At 38.3% G+C, this 20083-nt stretch overlaps 1 protein-coding gene across 2 annotated transcripts; it reads right to left on the bottom strand.

The window, feature by feature from the left end:
- Nucleotides 1-282: 282 nt before the first annotated feature.
- On the bottom strand, nucleotides 283-18121 carry fads6 (fatty acid desaturase 6). Of its 2 annotated transcripts, XR_009927631.1 has the most exons (7): nucleotides 17385-18121; nucleotides 12849-13015; nucleotides 11288-11468; nucleotides 10891-11078; nucleotides 5059-5238; nucleotides 1573-3507; nucleotides 283-1499 (listed from the first exon to the last, which is right to left on the bottom strand). XR_009927631.1 is itself a non-coding variant. In XM_062442478.1 (6 exons), exons 1-6 carry the CDS (start codon nucleotides 17692-17694, stop codon nucleotides 3358-3360), a joined length of 1176 nt encoding a protein of 391 aa, XP_062298462.1. In that variant the 5' UTR covers nucleotides 17695-18121; the 3' UTR covers nucleotides 284-3357. The 2 variants fall into 2 exon arrangements, 1 of the variants encoding a protein (XP_062298462.1); XM_062442478.1 differs by having other exon boundaries at nucleotides 284-3507.
- Nucleotides 18122-20083: the final 1962 nt, after the last annotated feature.

Here is a 20083-nt window from a genome sequence, read left to right as displayed (position 1 = left end):
CTGCAAACAAAAATTAACAGTCAGAACTGCAAAGATGTTGAGTTTACGATCATGGAAAACTGTAAAAACTAGCAAATATTTATATTTGAGAAGCTAGTACCTGAGAATTTTTGCATGAAAAAAAAGTCTTAAACAATTAATCAGTAATCAAAACAGTTTCTAATTAATTTCCTTTCAGTCAAGTAATCATTTCAGGGTTCAGGGTAATACCATATATGGGAGGGAGGGGGGATCAATTGGCAGCCAACAACAAACTTTCCAGTCACAACGTTCATTCTTTTACAAAAATCTTTATATTCATGTGTGATGTCATTCTGTCCATTTTACAGTATTTACAGCGTGTTCTGCTTCCCCCAAGTGGCCGAAAGAAGTAATGGACACAGGTTAAAGTCAAAAAATAAAGTTGATAAACAGCTTGTTTGTAAGTAAATCAATATGTTTTTTAATTTAACCCCAACATTTAAATTATACTGTAGCAGTTAAACGTGGAACCAGGTCTCAAATAAATTATGGATAGTTTTATTGTAGGCTATGTGTGTATAATTTATTATATATTAATGTCACTTTAAGAGCAACTTAACATAGGCAGCATATATGTTTGAATACAGGAATAGAAGACAATCAGACAGTAAAGGCAATAAAACATTGCTTAATTCTTGAAAAAATGTAATAGAAAAAAAATCCACAGATCCACTGAAATCTGCCTCCTCATGTACTTAAACTGTAGTGCATTGATCAATGTGCCTTTGAGCTGAGGTTATATAGAAAACAACATAAACAACATAAACAACACCATAACAAGGGCCGGTCGCACAAAGTAGAATTCATCGGGTTAGTCGGCTAACTCTGGGGTAACCCTGGATCGTTGGTTTTGCATTGGTGGAGAGGAGAGGAGAGGAAGTGGGGGGACTTACAAATCAAGTTCAGGATGAGCGAAAGCTTCAGAGAGAAGCATGAAGAACTGTTTTTGTGCCATAAGCTGCACAAATAATCAAGCTCAGAGTGCATAATTAGTTGTTAGCATATGATTTATATTTATATAAAGTGGTTAATTGTCAGCTGATTTTAGATTACATTTACATTTTGTATTTTATTTTTTACACAGCAGTCGGCTATGTCAGAGCTTTCAGAGAAATCACATTCCCAAACGTAATCAAGACGTTGAGGTTAATGTGAACGCCATTTACAAGTCGGAAACTTGTAATTAAAATAATCTGATAAGAAATGAACAAAACTGTTAAATACAATATGAATTATAATAAAAAGAAAATGAAAATATAAAGAAAATGAAAGACAAACAGATGATTTCATCAATCAACAGACAATCATATAAAAACAAAGTAGTGAGTTTACAGGTAAGACAGCTCATTGTTACAACATGTTTATGGATGGTCTTGCTAACATTGGTCAGACTCTGTGATCAGTGCTTGGTAATTTGGTGCGTACAGGTGGCAAATACATCACATTGTTACATTTTGACAAACAGGTGTGAAAAGTCTCTTTTATGATCCTTTGTGGATGATCAGTAACACTTGGCTGAGTATCGGTACTCGATAGATTCAAGGTATTGACGAAAATAAATCGATACCAAGTAGTACTGAAACGTCTCCCGTCAAACGATACAATCGATCCTTTTTGCACCCAGAGACAATATGACTATTTGTACGGACTTGCTCACAGCCAATCAACGCAAGTGTTCTTCGATTAATGAATATTCATAATTTGAAGACTTTCAAAATGCATTTGTGTAAAAAATCTAATCATTTAGATGTGGTTCTATTCACATGATGGATGTTGAATGAAGTACTCAGTTGGTATCGGTGTCACTTTAAGGGTACTTGGATTGGTACTAGTATAATATTTTTAATGATACCCAGCCCTAATAACACTTGTCCTGTATTAACCATGGAACTGTATTCCAGAAATCAAGACTGTCGCCTATTTAATCAAACGAGGAGCATGAGCCAAAAAGTTTCTAGCTTTTGGATTTGCTGCTGCTCAGCAGTGTTTCTCCTGCTCGGTCCGTCATTTTCTCACCATCTGTGAGAGGAGGTAACCTTGTGTAATCTGTATTATCACTGTGACTAGCTGCCATTAATCACTGCACTCCATGTCTATATGTGTAGCGTGTAATAAAAAAGTTTTGGAAATGCAAAAGGAGGATGAGTGCATAAAAATTCACCACAAAGCAGTCATTTTACTGGTTTTATATCTAAATACTGGAAATGTCCATACATGAGCTATCATGATATTGTGGAACATCTCCTTGTATCTGCTTGTAAATGTGAAACTAATCTATCTGCAGCATCACTATAAGTGTTAAAAAAAACATTTAAAAAATATGAAGCCTGTATTTAAACCTATTAAATGTTCAGTATATACATTCATACATTTATAATATTGTACAGACTGTGTTCATGTCAGTGCTGACAGAAGGAGTTGAGTTGAAGTACTGACATTTCCAGAGTGTCAGTGAACATGTTGCCAGCTTAGACACTACAAAGCCTGTCAGCCATTACAACTACCTCTAACAGTGATCGGTGAGAGATAGGACACGTATAATTGGATGGGGGGTGGGGAGGGTCTTGTTCTTACTCCTTCCTCCATGAGTTAGTATGTGGGAGGCAAAGCAAGGGTTAGGATTGCGGCTAGTGCAAAACTTCTGGCAGGTCTATTATTTTGGCCGCTGGTTACGGCCCACAGTAGCATGTTAAATTGTTTACAATAAAGTTGCAGTGAAAACAGCTAATGTCATGTGTACTTACTGCATATTCTAATGTTGTGCTTGTTTATAGCAGCTTTTACCTTACTGAGTCATTCATTTCATCATCTCACAGCGGGAATGTACAATAATTGGTTGTCCCAGAGTTAACAAAGCCGGTTGGTACCTGGATGTGAGACCGGTAATCAAGAGCCGGCACTCTTAGGTTTAGTGATATCTGAAAAAGAACCTGACTAAAGTTAAAATGTGCTTTTAAGACTGACCTAAGGTCAGTTCAAGAGCTGTGATTAATCTCTTAATGTGACTTTAAATACAATCAAGTCAGTTTTGGTTGAGCGCTTACCTTTGTGCTACTTATTAAAAGACCTATGAAAGTATAGAAAAATAAAATATTAGGATGTCATGTTACTTAGCTTCTAATATCAAGTTACATTATTATTTAATTGTCAATATATTAATGATTTATTTATCTCTACTACTATTCTATCTGTATGAGGCTGTTCAAACCGGGACTGCGGAGGTTGTAACACGTCAGCAGAAATGCACTTAAAACACTGGAGCTTGTGCTTTTAGAGCAGCAGCAGTCTTAAAAGCAGCATTAGTGGGGAAATAGTTTTTTCTCTTTTGCTGCATCATCACTGCACTCCCACCAGCTCTGTGATCGCTGGTGCAAACACCATCAGCTCCTGGTATTTGTGGAAGAAAACGCTCAGGCGGGAGAAGTAGCTGTCCTCCTGATATGGAAGCTTCCTTTCGGTCAGATATTTGGACACAACGGGCTTCACCTGGAGAGGAAGAGAGACACAGTTGTTGTTGTAGTTCTGTTCCCAGTTTGAGTCAAGGATCTTACATTTCCAATGATGTAAAGCCACAGCATCATTAGTTAGACCCTTTCCATCTGGTAAATGTCCATTTGTTTTAAACTCATTGCCTCTAGTGTATAAAAACACAGACTTCTTGTTTGAAATGTACGTAATAAACAGAGGCTGCTAAACTGCGTCATAGTGCTCTCTGTGGTCACCTTACTGTGTTTTAATGCAGCCTATAGTTGTTCCTGTATAACAACTATGAAATGTGTTAAATGGCAGTCATTACCAACCTGCTGAGCTTCAGATTATTATTATTATTATTTTACAATCACGACACTGTCAGACAAAATTAACAAAAGATACAGAATAATGACAGCAGCTATGACGTGAGATCTGCACTATTGGCTTTTAAAGGACCAGTGTGTAAGATTTACACCGCTAAATTGGCAGGAAATGGAAAATAATATTCATAAGTATGTTTTGATTAGTGTATAATCACCTGAAAATAATAATTGTTGTATTTTAATTACCTTAGAATGAGCCTTTTATGTCTACAAAGGGAGCGGGCATATTAAGTTGGTTGCAATCTGCAGCCTCACCACTAGATGTCACTAAATCCAACACACTGTTTATTTAATTATTACAAAAAAATTGTTATTACCATAAAATAACTAAAATAGTCAATTAAATACTGCAAATTTAACATATTTCCAGATAATAATACAGTAATTACTGTATAAAATATGACATGAAATTAATATAGTGATGTAAAAGCTGTTTGTATACTCTAATCAGCATAAACAAGTAGTTAACATAATATATACAGTATATGGTTTATTTACATCCATATATATCTCAGGTACTATTTGTTCTCTAAATATGCTAAGAAGAACATTAAAATGTACCATGTGTGCCATAATGTAAATTTACAGTGTTTAACAGTTGCTTGGTACAATACGTTTGCATAATGAACAAGTTATTATTACTGCAGGAAATTACATTTTTATACATACAGGTTTTAGGCATTACAAAATATTGCTGCCATAATGCCATGCCATAGTTACTGTTTAATTACTTTATTCCATACCACTAATAAAAAAAAACATGATTGATTACCTCATAAATGCAGTAATAATGTAAAACTCATAAAGCAATCTCCTTTTACAGTGGTGGAACAAAGTAGATTTACTCAAGTACTGAATTTAATTACAATTTTGAGGAATTTTGTACATAACTTAATTTCCATTTTAAGCTACTTTAAAGCTACTTCAACCCCACTATATGGCTTCACAGCCTTAGTAACCACTTACTTTTAAAACAGATGACATATTTAATACTCATAATTCATTTAGATCAGTTTGTAGAGATCTGTTTTCACTCTGACTTTGAAAGGGTAATTTTATGTATGTATGAATGTTTGTTTGTTTTTTTTTTTTACAGTGAAAATCAATCCAGTGACACATTAAGTTCAAGCACAGTGTGGAAGCTGATAATATAATAATGATTTGGGGTTTTGTTGTTTCCTACCTTTAGACACATGTAATCAGACAGGAAGGGGAATAGATGGTGCTCAACGTGGCAGTTGATAAGCGAGTGTCCAAAGACCCAGTCCAGCACAGGGTTACGCGGCAGGTTCAGGACTCCGTGGGTCATCTGGTAGATCCTCTTTGGTCGGCCGGTCGGGGAGAACATGGGGAGGCCAATGTGCTGCCGATCAGACACAGTTTTTACAAGTTTAGTGTATAATTTATTTAAAATGGTACCAGTGATGAGATGCTGGATGCTGACCCATATATGAAGTTTGACAAGTTTGAAAAAATGTTTACTTTCTTGTTTCCTCAGTTTATGGAAGATGTTTTTGAAAGCATGACATAATTGGAGAAGACAGTCTCAGCAAAAGGTCCATTGAGTGGCTGTTATGGAGCTTTTAAATGGTGTCACATGATCTTCAGTAGAAGCTACAGCTTTTTAAGCTAACGTGAACAAGAAGTTCATAAATTATTCAAATAAATTAAAATTTGGAGAAGACAGTCTCAACAAAAGGTCCATTGAGTGGCTGTTCTGGAGCTTTTAAATTGTATCACGTGATCTTCAGTAGAAGCTACAGCTTTTTAAGCTAACATGGACAAGTTAGAAGTTCATAAATTACTCAAATAAATGGAAATTTGAGCATCTACATTTGCATGGCAATTGAGGAACGCTCCATCTACTGACGAAGATAATGTGATATGACCGAAAGCTGCAGTCTGGCTACTGAATGGACATTTTTTAATATTATTTTTTTGGGTTTTTTTGCCTTTATTGAATAGTTGGTGGCAGACTAGCTGACAGAAAACAAGGGGAGAGAGAAATGGGTTTGACATGCAACAAAAGTCCCTTGACTCAAACAAGGGGCGTTGCAGGTATATAGCATGCGCTGTAACCACTCAGCTACGAGGGTACTCCAAGAATTAACTTTTTTATCATAGGGCTTTAATATGCAAAATCACAGCATTGTTTTTTTACTTTAATACACTAAAAAGACTCGATGATTGATACCGCTCTCATGTTCGTGTCATGCTTCTGTCCCAGTCTGGCTCAACGTGCCTTCACCAGTCTACCAAATGCCCTCAGACTTTTTCCCTGTTTGTTGAACTGGACTTGAACTGGCTTTCACACCAGTTGTGAAATATCACCGAGCAGTCTGACACACCCAAGTTAGATGTCAAACACCAGGCAGCTCATCCCACGTGTTTAAATTCAGGGCATTTAGCAGACGTTCTCATGCACCAGGTCGACAGGTGTTTGTTCAATGGCTGGAATCTATTAAAATCATCCTCAACACATAATGAAACAGGAGTTTGTTAGCTTTTGTGTCTGTAGATTCAAATAATTTGCATTTATGGTATTTACACTTCCCTCCACACCTGCCCTGATTGCCTGTTCCATTTGCACTTTATCTCCTCATCAGTTAAGTTTGTATTTAAGGCTTGGTCTTCAGCTTAGTGTTGTTGTTCAGGTTTGCTTTGGGCCATGCTCATACGTTCAGGGTCCTGAGTTCAGCTAATAAATATGGATTCTTCAGTTCTTTACTGCCTGCTGTTTCCTGCATTTGGGCACAATTGCTCTGCTGCTCCTAACATGTTCAATATTAAAGATCTGCCTATCAGTACCTCTAAAGCTCATTAATGAACATTGTTTCTTGTTTGTTTAATCTGTGCAAAAACAGACTTGCTGTGCTTTTATGGGAGGTTATGTGGTTTGTACTTTGCACTTAAACAAACAACATATTAACTACAGGATTTGTCAAATGTTTTAGGACACTACTATAATTATGGAAACAAATTAAACAGAGCTTAAACCTGCATTGACTGATTAATTTTTGCCACTTGTTTTCAGCCCAAGTAGTGACAAAACACTAACATATCATCACCTTTGAAGTTGATATGCTGCTTATTTTCCACATCCATTATCATTCATTTTGACTATGTTTCTGTCCACCTGGTGAATGTAAGTCCAATATTCACTCTCTTTTAGCTCTGTTTCTGCTCTCTACCAACTCCTGAGGAAAATATCTGTCTCTTTAGCTGCTAAATGCTCCACTAGGTTCTCTGCAAACAGCTGCCCTCTGTGGCTTCTATGAGAGCTCTGAGAGTGAACCAAAACAGTACATTTGCAGCCGTACATCCAAACAATGAGCTGAAACTCGCTATTAAGCTCCATAAAGCTGAGGGGAGCTGCAGAGTCGCTGATAACAACACATTACACACTGACAAATCACACACTGTTATAAAAATATACATTACAGCCTTTTTAATTAAATGTTAGGTGAAGGTTGATGACAGTTTATCAGAAACCCTAAATGTGTCTGCAAACAAAATGTGCCAGTGAGGAGCCAGTCAATGTTTTCCTTGTCTCCCTGTCTGAGCACCCAAAGGCCCTGCTGCTGTGACCCACATTATCAGCTGCTAAAAGCCCCACTATGTTCACCAGCTAACTGTGCCTGTTTGCTGTTTGGTGCTGAGTAGGTAGTGTACAGTAGCTTTTTAGAAAACATCTGCCTACTGCATAGTAACCTTTAACACAGCCTTCTACTACATGGTAGTTCAGCCTCATACCGACAAGTACTCCTAAATACTACCTGACCCAATGTGTGCAGTATGTTAAATACGTCTGTAGCGTTTTGATAACATAAAATATAATCTTTGTTTTGAAACAGGATGTCTCTAAAAGACATGGCCTCAGGATAACATTCGGCTGTTATCATATCAGAGAAAGTGATTTATTGACGCAGACTTCAAAACAAATTTGCCGAATTATCATGAACCAAATGACACACACTGAACTTTCAGGTTCATTGTTCCCTTTTCCTAGAGGGACGAGGACACGATTTCAGTTCCCTGAACTTCAATGTTTGTTTGACACAGATAGACAAAAAAACTGCCACCATTGCTTATGTAAACAGGAAAAGATATCTCTATATATAAAATAATTTACCTTTTAAACAATTTAAATGTTGAAAACATGTGTAAGAGAGAATGGTTTTATTACACAATGCTTTCAAAAGAAACCAAAGCAAAGATCATCCTCACCTAGAAATTATAGGTGAGAGTTCAGGAGGGAAAGACGGGACAATGGCCAACAACAGCACAGGGACAGGAGTGAGCAGGTTCTCAGTTCAAACCCCCGGAGAGAACAAACATTTCCCCCTGTTTGACTCTTGACTTCACATCAAAAACCTGCGACTTCTAATCCACCTTCACACTGTTTGATCTGAACAATGCACAATGACTCCATCTGGGAGACTCATGCATGAATTGTTCCTTTTTATCCCTGTAAAGTACTGACTGGTTTGGTTTATCTGAACACAATGCTGCATTGAAACTGAGCTTCTCAAAAGGCAGTGAAACAAGAGGTGCTCTCATCATCGTCTGGCAGGAAATTATACCGGCAGTAAAGTATTAATTAAATCTATAAGACGTGTGCCTTATTTCTGAACAATGCCAGTCAAAAGTTTAAACATGCCTTCCCATTCACTTCAATGAAGAAATATTTTTCCAGAACTTTTCACTGGTTCTGTATTTTCTTAAAATCAAGCAACAACATTTCTTACATCATTAAATTGAGGTAATCTTATAATACATTATTATAATCTTACATCACCCAATCTTCACCTTCTTTCCAAATTGATCAGTAGTATTTTGTTATTATTTAGTTAATTTCTCCCCTACTTGTGATAAATTGTGTTTTTATTACTAGACTAAACTATAATTCTGATTTTAAAACATTAAACTCTACTTTCATAGTTCTATCAATCATTTCTTATTAGTTTTGTTAATATTATTTAATACCAAAATAAGACCATGGTAGCCAAGTGAAATCTCTATAACAAAGAAACACAAGCAGTCACTGAATCAGACACGTTAGATTTACATGTATTTACTTATTTTTACTGTTAGTTTAGCTGTAAAAAATGAGCGTGACTGTAATATCTGTAAAAATCTCTCACTGTTCATGCAAACTTTGTGCAGACCTGCAGTAAGTAAAGAAGGTCAAAGTTAAACCAGATATTATGTAGACTGTGTTGGATGTTCACAACGAACTCTTTGGGTGATAATTTCACCATGTGACTCCCAGATAAGTGCAGCTAACCTTGTTTCCAACCTGACTTTTCCAGATCTCAGATATGAACTTGTTTAGTGTAATGTTATCTTTTACTGATAGGTGATCTATGGTTAGTGTACTTTAAACTACAACTTGTCATTTTACTCTTCGGTTTAAAGTGTAGGAAGACTGGCTATTTCCAGTCTTTACCAGCTGCTGGTTGTAGTTTCATACTGAAGGTATCAGACATGAGAGCAGTATCGATCTTCTTTTAGTGTCAAATTTTGACATTAAAATCAGGAATTGGGGAAAGAATCTCACCAAAAGGTTCATTTAGTAAACACTTACCACATACAGTGGATGTTGCTATCGCACTCTACATTTTAAAATTTCACTTATTTTCTGACCTATATAATTGGTTTATTTTGCTTTTTCTTGTTTTATTGGGTTATAAACAATGTGACTTCAAATTGCTGTTTGTTAATTTTTTTATGACACTAATGAGGATCCAAAGAAAGAATGAAGAATTTATAAATAAAGAATAACGTTTAACCATTTTACATGAAAATGTAAATGTAAGTGGCAGCATGTTAAAATTCAAAAAATGTGTTAATCCTATTGTATTTTTAAGTGGTACTTTTCCAGGTCTATATTCTCGATATTCACAGACTCTATTACAATATCTTTGCAAGATGTTACTTTGGACTCTGCATATTTCATGGTTCTGTACCAGTCCGCCAGATGTCTTCAGACTCTTTCCCTGTTTGTTTAACTTGACTGAGTGACAGACCACACCTCTGGTCGTCCTCCAGGTCGCCCTTCCCCGGAGCGACACTGGCCATCATTCCTGCTTCCTAGACGCCTTCCAGAGTGACTACGTCCATCTGTTCAACTTCCAGGCTGCCCTCATAAAGTTTTGGTCATCTGCCAGCCTATCAGCTCCTTTGCTGTCTTCCTGTTCCACCTGCACCTCATCCCCTCATCAGTTTAGTCTGTATTTAAGCCCTGGTTTTCAGTTAAGTGTTGTTGGACCCTTTGTTCAGTATTGTTCAGTGTTGCTTAGTAGCTGAGTAAATAAATATTGATTCTTCAATTCTTGCTATCTGTTGCAATTGCGTGTACCTGCTCTGCTATGCCTAACAGTAAAAAAAAAAACCTCCTTCTATATCTTATACTGGCTCTTTACGCAGCCCCTCAGTTCAGCCTCTGTCTGAAACAGGCCATTTTAGCCCTCCCAATTAGCCCACTCTGTTCTCATTGGCCAACTTCAGGAAGCTTCAATATATATCCTCCTCAAATACGTAGTAAACGTTCGAGCCAAAATCCAATCTGAAATCTGAGAGTGGAAAATGTGAACAACCAATTGAACAACCTTAGCAACAGCCTTAGCAACCAAGGCTATGGAACCGAAGGCCGTTTATGGACATACGCTTGTTGGCAAGATAGAATAAAACTTTACAAACAAAGCGTTCACAGCAGGTTGAAACCCTGAGTTTTGATTTCTATTTACGTTAACCTCACATTTTCGAACTTTGACCATGTTTAATATTTGACATTATAACAGTACAGGCGAGAAAAAGTATGTGAATCCTTTGGTTCGACCAGTTATTAAATCCAAGATGTAGATTGGATCACATTTTATGACCAATTAATGCAGAAAACTAGGTATTTCCCAAATGGTTGACATACTTTTTCTTGCCACTGTATATAAATAACAGAAAACCAGAAAAAGCATAATATGGCCCCTTCAAGGAACACGCTGCTAGTATTTCTCACCTGGAATATGTTGACGTGGATGTACGGCACAGAGAACATGTTTCTGCAGATGAGCATGCAAAGCAAAGCACCGAGAGGCGAGTTGAACCCGGAGACGTTGATCAGCAGCCAGTACTGCGAGTACAGGCCCAGCGTGATCATCAGAACGGTCCGAACGACATGAGCCAGAGAGTGTCCTTTGAGATGAGCTGCAAAATCAGAGAGGCAGAAACCGTCACGGCTATGAGAATAAACTCACACCTCAGTGGCGGAGACGCAGTAAAGGTGGGAATTTGAACAGGATCAGGAGGTGAAAATCTATCTCGACTTTATGTTGATAATCACATTTAATGCTGAAATATTTTAATAACAAACGCTAGAAGCACTTGTTCCCCGTTGGTCTTTTAGCACCTCTTACCTAATGCAACAAGTGGTGTGATGATAGGCACAGCCAGGGGAGCTATGAACAGGTAGACAGAGCGAGGCAGGAAGGGGACCTTCCATACGCTGGAGTCACCCAGTCCAATGACATTAGTATGAGCATGATGCATCTTAATGTGGCCTTGCACACCGGCTCGCGCTGAGAACGAGCCACAAATCTGAGCGGGTGAAGGACAGATGGGCATGTTTATGAACAAACAAAACCATGATGCAACACATAAAAAAATAAGTGAGAATTAGCAGGAAGGAAAATGAATAAAGGTTATAACTGACTTCACCTCAGTTTTATGATAAATTGTGATATTTAAGAATTCACTGGCTTGATTATTCGGGCTCTGAGGTTATTATAGGTCATGAAACACACATTTAACAACCTGATTTGCAGCTTTAAACACATCCATGAAGGATAATCATTCATCCCATTATGACTTTATTTTTGCAGGGTATGTTCGTTAAACATGACGCTTCACTGCATCACAAACTGTGACACCTGCCTTGTACAACCACAGATATATATAAGCTTCAGTGAAACAGCTGAAATTTAAAGGAATAGTTTTAGGTTTCAGGAAATACAGTTATTCACTTTCCATGAGAAGACTGATACCACACTCAGATTTTTACATGAATAAAGCTTAGTTCAGCACAAAGACTGGAAAAAGGAGAAATAAAATCCACCACTAACACATCAAAAGCTCACATATTAACATGTATTTGTTTGTTATGAACCCAGTAAGGGTTATGTCTTATGAAAGCAGTCCGTTGGCAGATGCACAGGAGGAATCAACTTCCTGATTATCTTAATTGTGCTCTGAGTCTAGCCACTTTCAAATCTAACTTAGAAAACTCAGCTGCCTTTGATTAATCGGTTTCTTAAATGCACTTTTATTTCCTTTGTTGCATTTGGTTAAACTTACAATTTATTACTGCACTGTATGGCTGCAACTAATTACTATTTTCATAACATGTCAATCACTGTTTCCCAAAGCCCAAGGTGAAGTCCTCAAATGTCTTGTTTTATCCATAGCTCAAATATATTCAAATATATTTTGTACAACGAACATTTTGTACAACGAACATTTTGTTTGTTGTACAAAAACTATAGTGTAAAACTTGTAAATTGTGGTTTTATGGAGGGTTATATTTGCTCTGGAGTATTTTTTGGCCGAGTGTCAGGTGGACTTCCTGGAGTCTTGTTATCATCATTAGGAAGTAATCTGACACTTAACACCCCCCATAAAACCTTAATTTTTTACATTGCAGTTTTGTGGTGCTTGAAGGTAGACTTTATTACTACTGGACAGAGCCATGCTAGCTGCTTCCAGTCTTTATGCTAAGCTAAACTCACCTTTCACCAACTGTAGCTTCACACTTATCTAAGAGTGTTATTTATCTTGCTCATCAAGTTGTTCCTCATGCTGTGCCTCGCTCAATGTCACTTTGACAGCAGTATTTTTACAAAGCTGCATGAGATAATAACCAACTCAAAAATAAGCCTTGCCTCAGGAAGTTCATGATCAGTTTATATCTGAACATTTTACCTCGATGAAGAAGACGGCCCAGAGCTTCGCCCAGGCCTGCGACTCGCTCAGCGCCCCGTGGCTGGCCAGATGTGTTCCCTTGATAGTGAGGACAGCGTGAGCCACGCCCATCAGCAGCATGCCCGCCAAAAACCACAGGAGCTGAGAGGAAGCCAACAGCAGGAAGGCTGCAACACAGAATGCAGACATTTGACCTCCATCTAAACTCTGAAGACAAAAGATATTTTTATTCACAATACTTGCATGTTTGCCTCATTCCATAATCTACGAAGTCATTGCTCAATCCCTGATCTTGATCGATGTGTTTACTGACCTCTCACAGTTCTCAGACTCAAGACTCAAAGTCTACATTAGCACTCCCATGAGATCATCACACACCATAAATTGAAATGGCTTGATAGATAAAACATGGACAGAGCACTTAGCTATTGTTAGAAGCTTAAAATAGGTAAAAGTTCAGCACTAGAGGAGTTCATTCTTTGTACAGGTGCAGTTTTGGATTTTACATGAGTGTTACTGGGTTGAGTGTCATATCTTTGTAACTTGAATTCTTCTGAGCTGTTACTGAGTCATAAATCAGCCCTCAGGTTTGTTTGTAGTGTTAACATTTGTCCAATAAGCTACTTTTTTTCTCCTCTTAATGTTTGGAAAGGGTGCGTCACTCTGGTAGCCATGCAAACAAGTAGCACATCTACACATTTAACATGTTCCAAGTTAGCATGCACATATTAAAGCTGCTGAATGTTTTTACGTTAACAACGGATCAAACGACTATTTAAAAGATGTCGCTCACGGTGATGACCAGAGAGCTAATCACTGCAACACCCTGCAGTTCCCCCCAGCACTATGGAGCCTTCTTTAAGCTCACTGAGATATACTACCTGCCCAGGACTGAGCAGACAAAGTTAGAGACTATCTGCTGAATAAAGTGAAGCATTTAGAGGCTTAAGAGCCAGAAAATGTCCTCAGTGGTTGATAGAGCTAAAAAAAAGAGACTGAAAATCATCATGTGGCAATGAATACAATTTCAAATAAATGCTAATGTTGCTTCATGTTTGCTGGATTTGTAAAGTTCCCCATAAAGCCTTGATGAAATTATAATATCAATGTTGTGATTGTAGCTTGTTCTGCTGCCTTTAAGTGGCCAAAAAAGATCAGTGAATACAAGTTTAACTAAACATGCCTGCAGCATGGTGAAGCTTAAACTATGACTGAAAGATTTTCCACCATGAAGGAGACTCTGTTTCCAGGGATGGCAGAAGCTCTGGGACAGGTGTAACATACTGTATATCTTAAGGAGAAGACTTTGAAGAGGAATTTTCGGGACCTTCATCTTACAATTAGCATGACAGTACACCTTGGTAACAGGCAGCATGTTCCCAATTTACGGCTCATCGAAAATCTTGACTGTTGCTACATGTAAAGTCAGCATTTTACGGTCGCAGCATCTCGAGGCAGAGCTGGTTTGAGCTGGTTTGAACTGCTTTGAAAGGGTCATTAGATAAATCTCTGGGGTCTTGAGATGATTTGATAGGAAAGGAGAAAAAAATGACATAAATCTGGATTAATTTTTCAGACCTTCTCTTTAATCCTTTGTGAAATATTGGAGACTTTTACCTCTTTGGGCCTCAGGCAATTATTCAAACCACATGAGGGGAAATGTCTCTTTGGTGCTAACAATTCATAGACATCTGAAACAGAAGCCAAAAAGTTTGGGAACCACTGGTTTAACTTTTAACAATGCAGTGTAATTTATAATCTTATCAATATGTTATTTCATGTAAAAGTTTAATATGAACTAGCAAGTAGTATAAAGTCAAGTACATGAACATTGTACATTACAGTACTTGACTAAATGCACTGAGTTACTTTCCACTACTTCATTCTGTTGCAGCAACACGGGGGGGGCTTTCAACCATGACAGGTAGGGAGATCAGGTGAAAGAGTGAAACTTAATCCTCCACTGGAGGCGACTGTGCTGCTGTGTCTGACAGTGTTTCATCACACGTGGGGTTCCTCACATGATTACATCACTGCATGGATTCTGTGTCGTGTTGTGTTATTCAGGCGAGTTTCTCAGTGTATTATTCACTTCAATTTAATGTATATAGTGCCAAATCACAACTAAAGTTATCTTAAGGCACTTTTCACATAGGGTAAGGTCTAGACTGTACACTCTAATTATCTATTTTAGGTATTCATGTGAAGCAGAAAGTATATCTCATTATTTGTAATCTTTTAGTCCAATATTCACAAACATTTTTACTAATACAGTTTGATAATAAAAATGACTTAAAACTATAATCAGGCACCCAAATTAACATTAAAACTATTTTTTTCTTGCTGTAATCATTCCTCCTGTTCATACTGACCATTAGAAGATCCCTTCATAATGCATTTACAGTGTAAGTGATGGAGGACAAAATCCACAGTCCTCCTTCTGTGCAGAAATGTATTTAAAAGTTTATCTAAAGCTAATGTGAAGCGTCAGCCATCCAAATGAGTCGAATCAAGTAGAGATCTTTCAATGTTCAATGCCAAAGTCCCTCTTTCTGTTACTATACTTCCACCATAGCTCAAGAGGGAATCTGATGCCAAAAAGATTGTTAATATGGCAGATATCCACTTGATATGACTAACTCAGACTGATGAAGCCTCAAATAAACATCACATCCACTTTTAAATGGATTTTGGACATGCATTGTGGATTTTTTCCCCCCATCACTCACAATGAAAGCACATTTGAAGGGGATCTTTTTATAGCCAATGTGAAGAGGAGGAATGATTACAGCGAGAAAAACCCTTGTTCACTGTTCATATGGACTCCTGACTGTTTGTTTAAGAAAAACTGTGAAACTATCCCTATAAATCTGATTACATCTTTATAATCATAGTCACAAAATTTGAGCAGTGTCTGCACTCTTAAAACACACTGGACTTTTTAACTAGAATGAACCGGCCGCTGGTGGTGCAGCGTCTCTGGCTGGCTTTCACAGCCGAGGTTTAGATGACATGTTCTCTTCTTAAGCCAATAAAACTGTGCTAATAAACTGCACCTCCTATTTCAAAGCAGCTTATTTCGAGGTGGTAAGTCACAAGCTTGGTGATACACAATGCCACATGCCTCCTCAGCTCCACTCTGGGACTTAAAAATCAACTAATGCTACAGTCAGGGGTATACTGCATGGATTATTAGAAGACAAAACTCACAAATAAGCAATTATAAAAGGAGCAGCTGCTGTTACAAGTTTAGATTACTATCAAGCTTGAACCAGTCAGTTGTCAGCTCCAATGATCGAGTGACCAGAGGCACAATAGGCATTAGTTCTAATTGAGGTCAGTAGGTGGCCACCAGTGACCCACATAGCAGGGAACCATGGGATACCGTGAATGTCTAAACTCATAGTGACAGCTTTGGACTGAGGGGTGACACAGAGAAAGAGCTGCCTTTGGATTTCAGAAACAGAAAGAAAGTTATTAAGTGACACATTAAATAGTTTAGACATCATTTTTGAAACAAAGAAGACAAATATTCTCTGGTTTCCAGTTTCTCAAATGTGATGATTTTCTGCTTTTTATGTGGGTTTTGGACTGTTGGTCTGCAATTTTAAGACATCACTTTGAGCTCTGCATGTGTCATGGTTTTGTCCCATTCTGGCTCTATGTCCCTCCACCAGTCCACCAGTCCACCAGATACCCTCAGACCTTTTCCCTGTTTGTTAAACTGGACTGAGGACTTAGAAAATGCAGCACGTCCACCTGTGTATACATTCATATTTTCTTATCCAGATACTGACCGGTGTTTGTACAGTGTACTCTATTTAACTCATCCTCAACACTAACATTTGTTTCTGTAGATTTGAATAATTTGCATTTAGAGCCTCTGTGTGCCATATTAGAAGAACTGCATCATCGTGAAATTACAAATAAGACTATGCAGGTTATAGAGTACTTTTGTATTTAAGTTTACTCATGTATATTCTCAGATGTGCTTATCAAATGTCCCCCTGTATCCAAAGTCTACCTTTCCCTCCACACCTGCCCTGCATCAGTCTCCTTAGGCCTTCCTGTGTCTTTCCTAGGCAATCAGCTCCTTTCCTAATCTCCTGTTCCACCTGCACCTCATCCCCTCATCAGTTTAGTTTGTGTATAATGCCTGGACCCCTGCTCTGCTACTGTAAATACTCTTTTTTTTAAAAACTTTTTTCTGACATCTTACAGTCTTAACCATAAAAAAGGCAGCTCTAGAAAAAAAAGTGCTTGTGATGAAAGTTTTGTTTTCTTACATTATAAAAATATCTGCAATGTGGAGGAAAAATGCATGCATAAAGTTTGCAGTCATCGCTTGAAAAAGTTTCCATATCTGTCAGAGTAACTGGTTCAAATACCAAGAAGATAAAATGATGTAAACACATAAACAATATCTTAAAAGTACAAAATAATCATCTTAACTTTCTGTCATTCTTAATCCTTCTGTCTTCACTAACAACTTCAAGGACTTTCTGATTGATCCTCACAGAGCATGCAGTCTCTTACCGGGTGGCAAACAGAAGAAGGCTGCTGCCAGGATGCTGCAGTCAATCCCCCTCCTCTCCCACCAGCTGCTCTCTTTCACCATCTTCTGCACCATCCTGGTCAGCTCCATCATCAGCGACTCTTTCTCTGAGACCTCCACCTCTTCAACCCCGTTCTTCTTCTTCCAGCCTCCATTCATCTCTTCTGAATCCACTCTCCTTTTGACTAACATCTCCCCATTCTTTGCATGCATCCCCTCTCCACCTCCTCCTGCTCCTCCTCCCTCTCTCTCATCCCGTCCTTCCCTCCACTCCTCCGGTACACTCTGCATGTCAGCTCCTGTGCTGGTGAACTGACGACTGCCTCACTGCACTGTCACCATGCGCTTTGTGTCCCTCTCTTGCAGGCAACTCGAGCTAAAGCTGTCTAAAGTCCACAGGTCAAAGTAAGCGTCAAAGTAAGCATTGCGAAAGTCCTTATTGGCAAGAAGCATTATCAGAGAAGCCCAGCCCCCTCTCTGCTTTCCTGCTGCTTCAAGAGCCTCATGGACCCTCCTCTTCTACTTCCTCCTCATCTCTCCAACACTGTTTCCTCGCTTCTTTGTTTTTTTTTTCACTCGTCAGCTGACTCCTGGTGCAGTCTGCCAGCTGAGGAATTTGTAGTCCTGCAGTCCAAAGATGTAGCCTAAGGTGTCCCTGCTATGTGATGGATCCAAATTATTCCTGTAAAAACTGCAGCAGCTCAGCTCAGAGTCGACTTCCCTGTCCTCTCTGGTGTCTCATGCATTCTGCATGCCGCTCACTCCCCCCCCCCCCCCCCCCCCCTCCTTCTGTTCCTCTGTGTGTCAGCTCCTCTCCACTCCCCTCCCATCTCTGTAACCTTGGCAGATGTCCTGGGAAAGAAAAAAGAAAAAGAAAAAAAGAAGCGAGGAGGGCTGAGGAGAGGAGATTAACTGTGCTGTTGTAGCTTCACTAGGGGAGGATGATGTGCAAAAATGTACTGGGAAGTGTGTTTATGTGTTGGCTCAGGTGAGAGTAAATGTGAGTTGCATGCATATACTATCTATCAGTGCTGCTGCTTTTGTAATGTGGAGTGAGGCCAGTGTTCTGAGCTTGAGGCCACACAGACTGCAGTGTGCTCTTTAAAAGATCCAGTGTGTACTTTTTACTCAGCAGATACTGCAGAGAAGGGAACATAAGAACACCAGGCTGTCTGGCAGCTCCTCTTACATCCTCAAGGTTGATGTTTTTTATTTATACAAGCACTCTAATCGTCTGTCAGTGTCAGCCGTGCTCTTCTCCAGAGAGGACAGAGACTGAAACATAACCCTCTATGATACGCAATACAATGCCAGTTGGAAAAAAAAATATTTGTGGTTTTTTGGTCATAAAATAGAGTAAATAAACACAGTCTAAAGACATTTTTAAAAATATTCTTCTGGGGTACTTTTTGGGGTGTGTTGCCTTGAGGCAAAACTGTTCCATAGAGATAAGGAATGAAAAAAGATAGATAAGATATCATTTAAAATTTGAACAAAATGTATTTAAAACACATTGAAAATACACTATAGCCACCACAGGTTGTAATTCATGCCATTTTGAATATAAAAACACTGAAAAAGAACTATTTACATAAAATTGCATGTCTGAATGTTGCCTGTAGGAAACACTGTACCATACTTTACTTATTGAAATTATTAACCTTGTAAACATGAACATTATGTCTCATTCCATGCCATCTCTAGTTCACTGCTTATGGAAATTCATAAAGCAGTTTTTCTCAGGAGTGAAGCACAGGAAAGTGAGACACTTTGAACAATGCACTTTTTATACCCTTACAACCAGGATATTTGCACTGGCCCCTTTTCTCCACCCACACAAGCCAATAGTCAGTGTTGTCCTGACGCACAGGTGTAGATGGCACCGGAGCAACATGACCTCTTCTCTTCTTCTTAACAAAAACACTACATTTAACAGAAATTAAACTTTACTCACCTATCATCATGAATCATTTCCAGGCTGAAAAAGACCAGGAAAATATGTTTTCTCTCGATTTTTTGAGGAGAGAAATGGCTTCCAGAGAGTCATGTGACAAATTAAAACAGTTATTGGTTACTTATGGTCCTGTCAAGTATTGCATCACACTTGGTAATGTATTATGTGATTGTACAAGGCCAAAAATTGGTGTGTTGCCTAGAGGGAAGGTACCATGGCACGTACCATAGAGGCTGCAGTATGTATGCAGAGGCATGTGTGTCATATGAAGCAGCTGGTTATATGGAAAAACATCAACAAAAAAACATTAATTTCCACTTTATTTGAATAAAAGATCATTCTGTTTGTGGATACATCTTCAGATATTTTCTTTGTAATACAAAAACAGATTTTTTATTTTATTTTGTTGGGGTTTTTTTTACCAACGTAAAAATGTACATTCATGCACAGTCATCCTTCAAGTGCACAGGCAGACCTTCAGTGAAACTAAATACGTCCCAGAGCAACCTGAGAAAACAGTGTTACCTAGCACACAGTCACGTAACCTCACAGCATGACCTCATTGTTTTTACTACTGCAACAGTGCTTGTAGAGCAACAGTCAGCCTGTGGCTCTTATCATCTGTCATAAATACCAGGTCATCATTGTATATGTGCCATGGAATAAAATAATAATTGTATATTTTAATACGGTTAAGTAATAAAACTGTACAATAGAAGCATAATA

This window comes from Scomber scombrus, chromosome 21 (genome assembly GCF_963691925.1).
Source record: "Scomber scombrus chromosome 21, fScoSco1.1, whole genome shotgun sequence".
Classification (NCBI taxonomy): Eukaryota; Metazoa; Chordata; class Actinopteri; order Scombriformes; family Scombridae; genus Scomber; species Scomber scombrus.
The sequence above is the reverse complement of the archived record's forward strand: the minus strand, read 5'-3'. Positions and strand labels throughout refer to the sequence as shown.

Coding starts and splice junctions, on each gene's coding strand:
- fads6 (XM_062442478.1), bottom strand. CDS start 17,694: ATGCAGAGTGTACCGGAGGAGTGGAGGGAAGGACGGGATGAGAGAGAG. Junction 11,469..12,848: donor GGGCCGTCTTCTTCATCGAG/GTAAAATGTTCA, acceptor TCACCCGCTCAG/ATTTGTGGCTCGTTCTCAGC. Junction 11,079..11,287: donor CACACCACTTGTTGCATTAG/GTAAGAGGTGCT, acceptor CTGATTTTGCAG/CTCATCTCAAAGGACACTCT.